This window comes from Schistocerca serialis, chromosome 4 (genome assembly GCF_023864345.2).
Source record: "Schistocerca serialis cubense isolate TAMUIC-IGC-003099 chromosome 4, iqSchSeri2.2, whole genome shotgun sequence".
NCBI lineage: Eukaryota > Metazoa > Arthropoda > Insecta > Orthoptera > Acrididae > Schistocerca > Schistocerca serialis.
This window is the reverse complement of record NC_064641.1, coordinates 716,462,751-716,475,106: the sequence shown is the minus strand read 5'-3', so window position 1 is coordinate 716,475,106 and position 12,356 is coordinate 716,462,751. Positions and strand designations below refer to the sequence as shown.

Below are 12,356 nucleotides of genomic sequence, written 5' to 3'. Positions count from 1 at the left end.
CACGGTAACTATGATGAATAACGAAAATAAATTCAGCCCTTTATCGAGCAAAGATATCAAGCTATAAGATGTGTAAGAATCAAATTTTTTCACTGATTAGTTTTCGTAAAATCAGATGATAAGTATTTCATAGCTGCCATCGCATCCACTCCACTGCTTTGTCGAGAAGACACGTGGCTGCCGCTCTCTGTCACACGTGCTGTAGCGACTAGATTCAAACACATAACGTCGCCGCCAGTTGAAGCGGGAGACAGGTAGCGCCACAGATGTCGCTCATGTAGGGAACTTCCGTAACTATACCTGCGGTTGTGTTTTGTTGCCTGAAGGTGTCGCGCACTGTCGGTCGCTTCTGTCACTTACATAGGACGCGGCCTAAGGCGATGATTCAGGAGGAATGGGGTTGGTGGTGGTTCATGGTTAGATGGAGGACTATATTGAGTAATGCACAGTTTGGTATTGGTTCTAGGTCGAGCGTGATTGGTATTGTGGTAGGGACCAGGAGAAGTGGAAAAAGTCTTTAATAAGTGGGACATGATTGGATTTTGGAGTGGGACAAAAGCTGAGGCCTTTGGAGGAGACTGATAGGTTGGATTAGATTAGATTCAGTTCTTGTTCCACAGATCCCAAAGTGAGGTGATTCTCATGGGTGTGGAACATTTCAGAAATTACAAAATGAAAAATGTAGAATATTTGAATACAATACTCACTTACACGATCTTTTGTGAAGAGATTGATGTGGATAAATTTCAGTGAAATGGAACTGCTGATACATACAGAATTAATACGCTGTCTGAATGAAATGGAGTTATGCTCTTTTAATAAATTTATCATACACAAAATGCCTAATCTTGACAGTTGTCACTAAGTGCTGTCAAAACTGGAATCTAACAGACGCTTTTACATAATTTGGTGTAACAGTCCCTATTGAGATATTCATCTGTAGACTGCTGTCTGACTTAAGCTTTTGGAACACAGGTTCACAACTGACTATAATTTATCTGCCTTCATCCTTGCTTCAGTATGATTAATGTGGTTTCATCTTTTTCGTGTTTTTAAGATATCCCCTTGTGTTTTATGTGTGTTTTTGTCCTCATCTGTGACTCGTCTCCTTCCACTTGTGCCAATGCAGAAAAGTTTCCTCATCCCTAGCCAGAACCCAGCCCTACATACTGTTCTTTCATTGTTGCCAAGCTCATAGTATCCCACCAAAGGCCTGGCCATCAATTTGCCCATCACATTCTTCCACAATGACTTGTATCTATTCAAATTCTGTCAGTTCATAGCTTCACCAGCCTAGTCCTGCAATACCAGATAACTGAGGTCCGAGCATACTTGCGCTACTGCTGCCCCATATGTAAAACTGCAATCCCACTGTCAGGCATCCAATTTCCTAGACTGTAAGCATTGCTACCTCCAGGGACTAGAGCAGTATACACAACTTCTCTGGAAAAAACTGTCTAATCTATTCTACTGACTCATTGGGCTATCACTATCCCACCTCAAGAGCCTCAATAATACCTAACCAACATCTCATCATACCTTCCAATCCCCACCTTGTGGACCTACTACATCAGCCGCACCCTCAGAAAATCCCTTCCATTACTTTACAGAATCCAGAGCTGAAAGAGACGTGCAGCACATTTATGAACCTGTCCTCCTAAAGCCTCAGTCACACTGCAGTATCAGTCTTCTCCAAAGATCTTAACATTTGTCGCACTCCCAAATTTAATCATGTTGGGCCTGTTAAAGACATTCTATCATTCTCCAAGCCCCTACAGTGGAAGCACTTGTTCACCACCAATTCTGCCAATCAGACTCAAGTGATATTGAGCCCTACATTACTCAGTTTAGTCCTCAGTTCTAACCATGGTTCACCTTTACTTTCCTCAGATTGTACCCTGATAGCTGTCCACAACTTCCTAACCTCAGCCCTTGCATCATCATCATCATCATCATCATCATCATCATCATCACCATCATCATCATCATCATCATCCCGCAAATCCCTGAGTGTGAAACCTAATCTCACAACCACAGAAAGAGCTGCAACTATCACTATCCCACTACTAGAGCCTCCTTAATATCTCCCCCACATCTCTTCATACCTGCCAAACCCTATCTTGTGGACTTACTGCATCTGGCACATCCTCAGAAAACCTCTTCCATCAAACTTCATGACCTTATAATCCTACCTGCAGACAAAGGCTCCACCACTGTGGCTATGGACCACAAGGAAACAAAAGCTTCTGGTTTGTATGCTCTGTGTTTTTGAGTTCTTCATGTTGAAAGTAACCAAATATAAATTGAGTATGAATATGATTACAAATGCAGACGAAACATTGTTTCAAAACACAGCATTCTCCACCTTTTTTTGCTTCTTTTTTCCAGATTCTAATGCCCATGGTCTCAATGCCTGCAGAACATGGCACGACAGAAACTACTGAAGTCGTGGGAAACAATTGGCTAAAACATCTGAACAACAGCACACTACCATTATTGTATTTGGACACTCGAGCCATCCGAGTTATACTTCCAGCATGTGATATACCTGGAGCTGCCAATAATGTCATGGTTGTGCAGTTAGATGAAATCAATATCTCTCCACAAGTACGCATAATTTCTTTTTCCATTTACAAACCCCTTTTAGCACACAGAGACAGCTATAATCAATATGTCTTTATAAATATGCTGAAATTTATAGTTCATGTATAGGCCATTTCAGTGTGCCAAGCTCAAACATGAAGGTTGTTTTGCAAGGGAGACACTCTTTAGTATCCACAATTTACATAAATGAAAAGTGTTACTTCAGAAAATCCAGATTGAAAACAGTACAAAAGTTAGTGGAAATCATGATTGAGCATAATTTGAATTATGTTAGTAACCTTAATTACATGTACCATTATTTATAAATAACGTCTGTAACATGTTGCAACTAAAAATTAAATTCTGTGACTGTTTGTAACACCATGCATATTTGGTTAAAAGTGACTACAAGACCACCAAGCTACTTATAATAAACTGCTGTGCTTACTTTTCTCTGTCTGAAATGAATTTTACTCAAAAATATTGAGTAATACAGTACAGCTATAAGTAGCATATTTTCGCAGGTGAGGTAGTGGAACCCCCCCATCAATAAGGTGGTCATTAGAGAAAAAAATAATGTGGTATATGTTAAAAATATTTCATAGACATGTTTACAATTGTATCAGAATAAACTGTAAAGTAGTGTCTTAATAGTTTCTCAACTTTTTTACCAGGTGAAGAACCCATTAGGCCGTTCTCCCTTACGGCCCGACATCTGGAGGCTAGCTGAACAGTCAAGAATGTTAGCAGTACCAGGATCTGAAGTTGAGGATCGTCAATATCAAATTGATATTCATGGACTTTCTGCCAGTTCAGGTCCATGGAATGAATTGGAAAAATGCCTTGGTGCTGTATCTGGTGCTACCAGCCAAGGATTACGAACTATGGCAGAAAACCCTGCTCTAGCTTGGAACAGCCTTGATTGCCAAGGTACAGGTTGCGACGATGGAATAGTTCCTCGTGCAACATTATCTCCTGTTCTCACTGGACTGAACTTATGCATCGTTCTTGCACCTGCAGTAGTCTATCGTGGTCATGTGCTTGTATGTGGAGCTGCCCTGGAAGTTAATGCTGTATCAGATGTTCTTGTAACACTAAGCACAAGCCAGTTGCTGCTGGCGTCTGCTCTGGCTGCTGAAATTGTTTTCCTGTTTTATCCATTTATTAATACTGGTGCAGTGCATGAAAACTGCCGCCAGCAAGGAAACGTTCTCTCACAGTCATCGCCAAAGTATGTGAAGCAGCACTCTCATATTGTATCTCCTAGAGATAGTGCTGCCCCTAGCAGTGGATTCCATGAGGACACTTTTGATACACATGCAAGTGGTTTCCAAATGTATAGATCTAGTTCCCATGTTTCAATGAATATTTCACAGCAGAAGTGCCCAAATCCTAAAGAAAGTGGCAGAGAAGTTTCAGATAGAGGCAGTAGCTCCAATTGGAACAAGGGACATATTTCACCTTCTACAGACAAGATTTGCAATACTGTACCATTGGAAATACTTTTGACATCTGGTACAGTTTCCCTGATCTTGTATGACCTCAGTGAATCTGGAATCTCGGCAGAAAGTCTGTCATCACTCTGGCAGAGAAATTTCATCAGTCGTGTGACTGGAAAGATATTAGATCCTGAGAAAGAGGGGGAACCAAAAGTAGATTCAGGTGCCCATAAATTTGCAGACAAAATGAAACAAAAACCAGTAGTATATCCATTACTGCATATAATCTTTGCTCAACCCCATACATTCTTTTCAAATAATTTTGACTCACAGAAATTGAATGTTTCTTGTTTTGACTTGAGTGTAAAATTGGGTAGAGAAGGCACTGCTGTCAGTAAGACAACGCCATCTGTTGATGATTTCCCTTTTACTCTTGTGGAAACAAAGGGCGGTGATCCACATCCTGATACAGGTATACCACCATCCCTTGTGACTGTGAAATTGATGAAACCCATTAACAGAGCACCAAAAATTGAAGTAGATTTGGGAAGACCAGTAAGATTTTGTGTGAGCATTCCAACTTTAGAATTTCTGACCAGAGTTGAAAGGAAACTTGCAGACTGCTTTTTACTGGCTTCAGTGCTGAGCAATGTCTTAAGTACAGACAGTGCAGATGGAATACCAAGCATCAATGAACAAACTACAGGTCTCGTCATAGGACCACTGGGAAGTTCCAGAACTGTGGAAGTGGTGGAATCAGAAATGCAAGAGACGAATGCTGAACGAAGGTCTTGGCAGTTGCCAGGAAGAGCATCCACTATGAATGTGAGAACACAGCAGATTATTTTATCATTGGAAGTTGGGATTGGTACTATGCTATTGAGCATTGCTGGAGTGCAAGTTGCACTGAGCTGCACGTCACGACTCCAAAGCGACAAAGTTGTTCTGAAGACAGCTCTCACAAGCCTGGTTATGACAGTCTCACATTTTGGTAGCTCTCCTCGTGTTCTACTTAACCCTTGGAGTTGTACTGCTGAATGTCATCTTTTATGGGACATGTGGTCCACCTTTCCACAGGTAAGCTTTATTTTTGTGTGTACCATAAAGGAAATAATACCTAAAAGTTGTAGTCTTAAATGTTTTAATAGTAAACAGACATCATTATGAATAAAAATATATGTGCAGTTTTGAAAAAGAAACATACTGTAAGCAGAACATTCTGTTTATCAACAGTTCTGAAAATGGATCAGTGAATGAGAAACATTACTGTGAATCTTTTGTAGTAGAACATATTGCTGTTTACTGTTCAGTATGTCATACAAAGTAGTTAATTCTGAACATTAAGACGTGATTGCATTCCAGTGTGTTCTGTCATGACAAGTTAACATTGTGAGCAGCACCACAATTCAAATCAGGGTTTATTTCTTCTGCAGACATTTTTCTACAAAAGTCACCTTAGCTCAATTCAGAGATAAAATAAAATAATAATTATGCTAAGACATTATACAATTTGCTCTCTCAAGTGTGGTGCCGCAGCACCAGCACCTATGGAGAAATTGTAGTCCAGAGACTTGATTTGCTGCACCCTAAGGTTAGACACCGGATGAAAAATGTTGTCTGTTACAAGGCTTCATATGAGTGGACACACAATTCTTCATGCTTTGCTAAGGGTTTTGTATAGTACCCAACCACAGATGTACTAGGCTTATATCAGCAGTGGACACACTGCCATTTGAAGCCATAAGAGAAATGCAGTAGCAAACAGGATCATTAAATGAGTTCAGGATGTGTGCTCAGATAGATTGGTCAGTAGAACAGTGCCATCCAGAAGAGGTGACATGCAGGATAAGTGTGCTTTCTTTCCAGGATAAGTGTGTTACACAGTATTGATGTGATATACAGATTTAAGCCATTCGATACATTGATATGACATAAATATTTCAGTCACTGCATTTAAGTATTATAATATCATTGCTTGTTGCTGCTTTTTTGTATAGCAATTTGTCATGCAAATGAAAACCAAGAGACGGGATTTTATCTGCAGTGACTGGATGGAACCATTACAAACTTCATTTAGTATTTTGTCTCTTGGTTGGTCTCTTGAAATTGGGAACATTTTTATTAGTTCATTGAGTAAACAGAAAAAAAACTTAAAAAGATGTGACATATTAGCAAAAGTGGACAGATCCTTTAAATTAATTTCCAAGGCTGCCTGCACCATTTCCTTCAGGAATTTTTAAACAATGTCCTAAGTGTCCTAAGCAGTACTTCCTGGGGAATGGTTCGGACCACCCTCCTCTGTTAATACCAAAGCCTTGTCCATTCAAAACTAGACTATGGATGTTTTGTTTATTCATCTGCATGTCCATCCATCTTACACCGTCATAACAAAATCTACCATTGTGGAATACGTTTTGGCCACTGGTACCTTTTACTCTAGCCTGCTCAAGAGTGTCTAAGCAGAAACTGCCAAACTACCACTGTCATATTGGCATGATCTCCTCCTCAGCAGATACGCATGCTGTTTGTCTTACATGCCCAGCCACCAATCCTATGCCCCAGTTTTTGATAACTCCCTTTCCCACCAGTATGGGGCATGCCTTTCTTCTCTTTTACCTCCTGAAGTTCACTATCAGCTACTGCTCTGGAAGCTTAATTCCACACTCCCTGCCACATGCCCAACAGCTGTGAACCCTTCACTGCCTTGGCTTCATTCAGGAGCCTGTATTCGGTTTGAACTTCATTCTCTTCCCAAGGACACTACTCTGGATTTGATCTATCGCCATAAATTCCTGGAGCTTTGCACCCAACTTAGCGATGGCACCTTCATCTACACTGATGGCTCTAAGACCGATTGTGGTGTCAGGTGTGCCTTCATCATTGATACTGACCATTTTCAATATCAGCTTCCAGAACACTGCTTAATTTTTACAGCAGAACACTTCGCCCTGTATCTGGTGACACAGGCTTTTTGATTGTGTCATATGCTTTGGTTCTCCCAGTGCCCTTCAGAACCTCTGTGTGCTGTACACAGTCTATCCTTTAGTGCAACAGGCTCAAGAAGGCTTCACCTTGCTCACTGTTGAACAATCCACCGTGATGTTCATGTGGGATCTGGCCATGTCAGTCTGATGGGAAATGAGGCTGCTGACATTGTTGCCGAGGTTGCAGTCCTCCTACCTCGGCCTGCTAGCTCTTGCATTCCTTCAGATGATCTCTGTGTTGCTGTCTTTGCAGGAACAAGCTCTGGGAAATTAGACCTCTCTCAACGGCTTCGCCAACCTCCTCTTGGCCCTCTTGTCGCAAGGATATCATTTTAGCTTGGTCGCATATTGGGCACTGTCATTTTAGCAATCACTATTTGTTACGTGGTGATCCCCCACCACTTCGTGTGCACTGTCATCACCTTATGACAGTTCACCATTTCCTAACGCAATGCCCTTTTTTTAATTGCTTATGTTCCAGTGTATGTTTGCCATCTGAGTTATTGGCCGTTTTAGTGAATGATGCACGGGCTGTCAATCACATTTAGCAATATGGCAAAGGACATTTAATCTTTGGTTAGGGACCTTTGCTGTCTCTATGACATATTTTGTTGATCTTTCTCCAAGGGGAAGTCCTTAGTTTTTGCTCTCTTTCCTTCTGTTGATTGGATGTAATGTGTAGTTGCTTTTAACTCCTTTTCAGTGTTGGTGTTCCACACCAAGGGCGATTATGGCCTTAGTTGTTTCTGCTAAAGAGAAAAAGATAAAAATGAAAATAAAAATAAAAAGATTCACTCTCATCCAGAATATTTGAAATGCAAAATTTCTTGAATGATTTTAATATCATTGGTGCGTCAGTGCTTTTCCACACAGCAGAAACCCAGTGTGCATGTGTGGGATGCAGTGTGCTTAATTTTTCCTGTCAGTCGTTTCACAGTTTCATTCACAAATTTTTCTAATGGTTCCTGAACACAACCTTTGACAGGTTTACTAATGTCCAGGGGTTCTAACACAGAAGTCATTCCTCCAGGAATATTAACAAGTTCAGTGGCTAGGCTGTGGATCTTTTCTATGTCATCAGTGAGATGACCACAAAATACGTCAAGACAAAGCATTGATGGTAGTTTGGAAAGCCCACCAGTGTGGAGTTTCCTTACATTTCAGAGCCAGTCAAGCATTACAGTCAGCCACCCATTCTCTTGATTTCAAATGATGACATGATCAGGGAACAGGTTTTCATTTTTAGGGATCTTGGGGCTTGTTCTCCACTTGAAGATTAAGAAAGAGGAAGTTCATACTCATCTTGTGTAATTGCCAGCATTATAGTTATGCACTGTTTTTCGCATCCTGATATTTTTATGGTAACTTTTTTTGTCCTCTTCTCATCAATCATGTAATTATATGGTGTATCAAACCAAATTGGCATCTCATCAATGTTGCCTGTTTGGTCCATCGAAAAGTTCTTTTCTTTACGAAGTGTGATGACATACCACTGAAATCCTTGAAATTTTTTCTCAAAAACATGTAAAAGTTTTGGCATACTATTATACAGTGTCACAGAGATAATCTGCCAATGCATAAAATGATCAACCTATCCACAACCAGTCTTAAACTCTTGCCTCAGTATATTAAAAATTTAGCCTCCTCTTTTGCTTTGTTTTTCATGGTGTCACTAGTCACAGGTTGCTCATTCTTCCTCCTTTCACGGATGAATTCCAAAACTTTTACTTCAACATCAGGATGCCTTCCTTTGCCATAATCAGTGAATTTCTTTCCAGTAGTAGTAGTTGTAAATAATGCCAATTTTTCTTTCTTCCATAAGCAAATGTTTCTCTCAGCTGCAGCTACATCTACATCTGTATGCATACCCTGTAATTCACACTCAAATGCGTGGCAGAGGGTTCTACATTGAACTCTCTTTCCGCCCTCCTGATACCGTAATTTGAGCATCAATAATTATTTTTTGCTTGAAAGTAGCATCATATGATGTTTTCTGCTTGCCGTCCATTTTGGGACTTCCTCATCAATAATTTAACAAAGTTGAGAATTAAAACAATGCATTGTGCCGTAAAGAACAATACCTAAATTTCAATTTATGTTGCCAGTGAATGATGGATTCAGGTTTGCATCCGAATATAGTGCACCACTGAATCTTATGCACACTCCAGTTTTGAATACTGCATATGGTAAAAAAAAAATAAAAAAAAAAAAGAGGCATGCATCAGAGTAGTGTAGATATAGTACCTTCTTTCTGCAAATGCTCATATTGCCAAAACCACTCACGGAGGAATGTAACACAGAAACACCTTTTGAGTGTGGTGAAATATTTGTGTAAGCCATACACAAAATTATTGGCAATAGCCATAAAAGAGAAACAGGCAAAAGCCTACCTTGTGAAGGTTTATGGGATGTGGTCACACACTGCAAGCCAACAGTGGTAATAAAAGAGAACTCTCATATGGTAAGATCTAATGTGACTTTTAAAAATACAGATTGTGTCAACAGCATGAAAAGTCATATGGGGAAGGAAAACAACACTGTTAAAATATATAGACCACGACTTTATACAGCAGGAGGAAGGAAAATGTGTGCATGTTGAAAGAGCTAAGACACACACATTATTTGACTTATCTTATGGAGACAATTCCCCTTAAACACAAAATAGGGCCAGTTTACATGTGTCATATATGCACAACTTTATGTGCTAGCACTAGTCTGAGTAGACAAAAACTAAGGGCTGTGGTGTTGTAGTACCAGGAAGCTCGCCAGGTGGCAACACTAAGGCTTTTAACTATGGAAGGCTATGTGTAAATAATCAGGAAAATTGCCCAATGTCTGAAATAATATAAATTCATAAAACACATTTGAATATGTGCATCATAGCATCAAAAAATGCCTGATTTTTCGACAATAAGTATTTGTTTAAAAGCCTCGATGATTTGAATTGAATTTATTTCTAAAGTTCAAATTCCTCAAGCAAATTTAATTTTCATCCTTTATTTTCTACATGCAGGATTATAAGATTTTTCAAACTAGATGACTAATGTTCTGAAGCTTTTAGATGTTCAGCAAAGGGGGAATATTTTCTAATCTGCAATTTTTTTGTTAGCAATTGTTCACTGAATCTAACGGTAAATTACCTCTCCACCTGTCTGATGTATTCAGCCAGGCATTCTAGGCTCCTAATTTTATAAACTCCCAATTTCCAAAGTATATGATTAGTGGGTTGCTCATTATGGGAGAGAGTATACTGAATCGAGCTACACTGCGAAAAAACAATTTGGACATTAGTCTGTTTAAATAGCTTTGCTAAATGACAAGAAAAAGGACCTAAATACAGAATCGCAACTTGTTTAACCTCACATGCCTCAGAAGTAAGGGGAGGAGGAGTGGCCCATGTTTGCAAGGCATTTTTGCTTTCGGAATGTAACTGGTGCACGAATGTTGGGCTGTATCCATTTTTCTGGCTACGTAACATAGATTGTTCAATCCTTTCCAAATATCATTGTCAGAAAGGGAGAGCTCACAAATTCTTACAACAGCAGTTCAAAAATAACTAAGCTTGTAACATCTTGGATTATTGGAGGCAGAAGGTATAGCAGACACACCGGTGGAAGGCTTCCTAAAGATATCGAAGAAAATTCTATTTCCATGAGTGGCAAAGAAAGATCTAAAGAGTTCAAGATCCCCTCGGAGTTCATGACATTGTGTATAAATGTTAGTTTTGGATGTAGGCTATAAACTTTTCGGTGAGGTGGTTTATGTCGCCTTCATTACCCTGGAAGAGAATGAAAATATCATCAACATAACTTTTATATGGGATGATCTGCTTGCTAAGAGGAGACCCCCATTTGAAAAACTCAGATTCTACATGATTCAGACCTCGGTGAGGAATCCGGAAAGGCAACTCCCCATCACCAAACTGTCCTCTTGTTTATAAATAAAGTTGTTAAATGAAAAGTAATTTTGGGATATGAACACCTCTAAGAGAGTAATGACATTGTTAATTTCTCCCATTAGGAGCGATTCTTTCTCAGACAAGAATGTTCGAATAATAGCTATGGATTCCCTTAGGAGGACATTCACATACAGGTGTTTGATATCACGAGAAATAAGATGGCAAACCTCTGGAAAAACATGATCACACAAACATGCAGTCAACACATAAAGATTGTGTATAGAGTAGTCTAATTCAGAAGTTATGTTATCCTTTAAAATTTGAAGAAGAAATCTGTAGACATAATAAGCGAGGCTACTGATACTGCTGACAATTAATCCACCTGGGTTACCGTTTATATGAGTTTTTATAATGCAGGGGCTCTAGAGTTCATTACTTTCAAACCATACAACTACTGTGGAGTAATAATATACAGACAACCATCAAGGTTCAGGCACTGGGTATTTTTCCTAATTATGTACACACAGCCTTGCATAGTTAGAAATTGTAGTGTCACCACCTAGTGAGCTTTCCAGTACTATGACACCATAGGCCTTAGTTCTCATCTATTCAGACCGATGCTAGCACGTAAGGTTTTTCATGTATGACAGATGTAAACAGGCCCTATTTTGTGTTTAATGGACATTGTCTCCATGTGGTAAGTCAAATTATGTCTTTGTCTTAGGTTTTTTGACATTCAGACTGTTTGCCACCTCCTACTGTATAAAGTCATGGTTTATATATTTTAACAACATTGTTTTCCTTCTCCATAGGACTTTTTATGCTGCCGACAGAACCTAGACTTCTAAAAAATCACGTTTTATCTTACCATATGTGAGTTCTGTTTTATTACCATTGTTGGCTTGTGGTGTGTGTATCAACACCTGTAAACAGCGAAAGGTCTAGATTTCGTTATAGCTACATTACTGTAAATCTTAACAAGGTAGCCTTTTGCCTTTTTCTCTGTTATGGCTATTGGTAATAATCTTGTATATGACCTTATGTTGTTTTGGGTACAAATTGTGACCATCAGCATTGTTTTTTATTTTAGCGGTATACATGCACTTGGCCCATTCTTTCCTTGGTGTAATTTTAAGCGATTGCCTCTTCATTTCAAGAGATGATTGATTGCCCATAGTCCAGTAAGTGTTAAATTTTATATTGCATACTATGGGAGCTAGTACGCTCTTTAGCCACCATCCCTCCCCCCTGCCCCTTCCAGAGGCAATTTAAGATCTGTAACATTTATGTTGTAGGGTTAAGAATTTTTACACACTTTTCAAACAATGGGAACTCCAGGTAGGAATATCAGGGGTGTGGAAGGGGAAGGGAAAGGGGGAGAGAGACGAATGCTGTCTGGTGGAGTGTGCAGTCCTCTCCTTTTTTGTTCCTTTTTCCCACCCTCCATGCCCA

At 39.6% G+C, this 12,356-nt stretch overlaps 1 protein-coding gene across 1 annotated transcript in view; it reads left to right on the top strand.

The window, feature by feature from the left end:
- Window positions 1–12,356, top strand: part of LOC126474722 (intermembrane lipid transfer protein VPS13B) — a 205,982-nt gene that overhangs the window by 182,422 nt on the left and 11,204 nt on the right. The window contains exons 23-24 of the mRNA XM_050102201.1: window positions 2,389–2,607; window positions 3,258–5,099. Of these exons, the coding sequence (XP_049958158.1) occupies window positions 2,389–2,607; window positions 3,258–5,099 (2,061 nt within the window). The remainder of the gene's footprint in view (window positions 1–2,388; window positions 2,608–3,257; window positions 5,100–12,356) is intronic.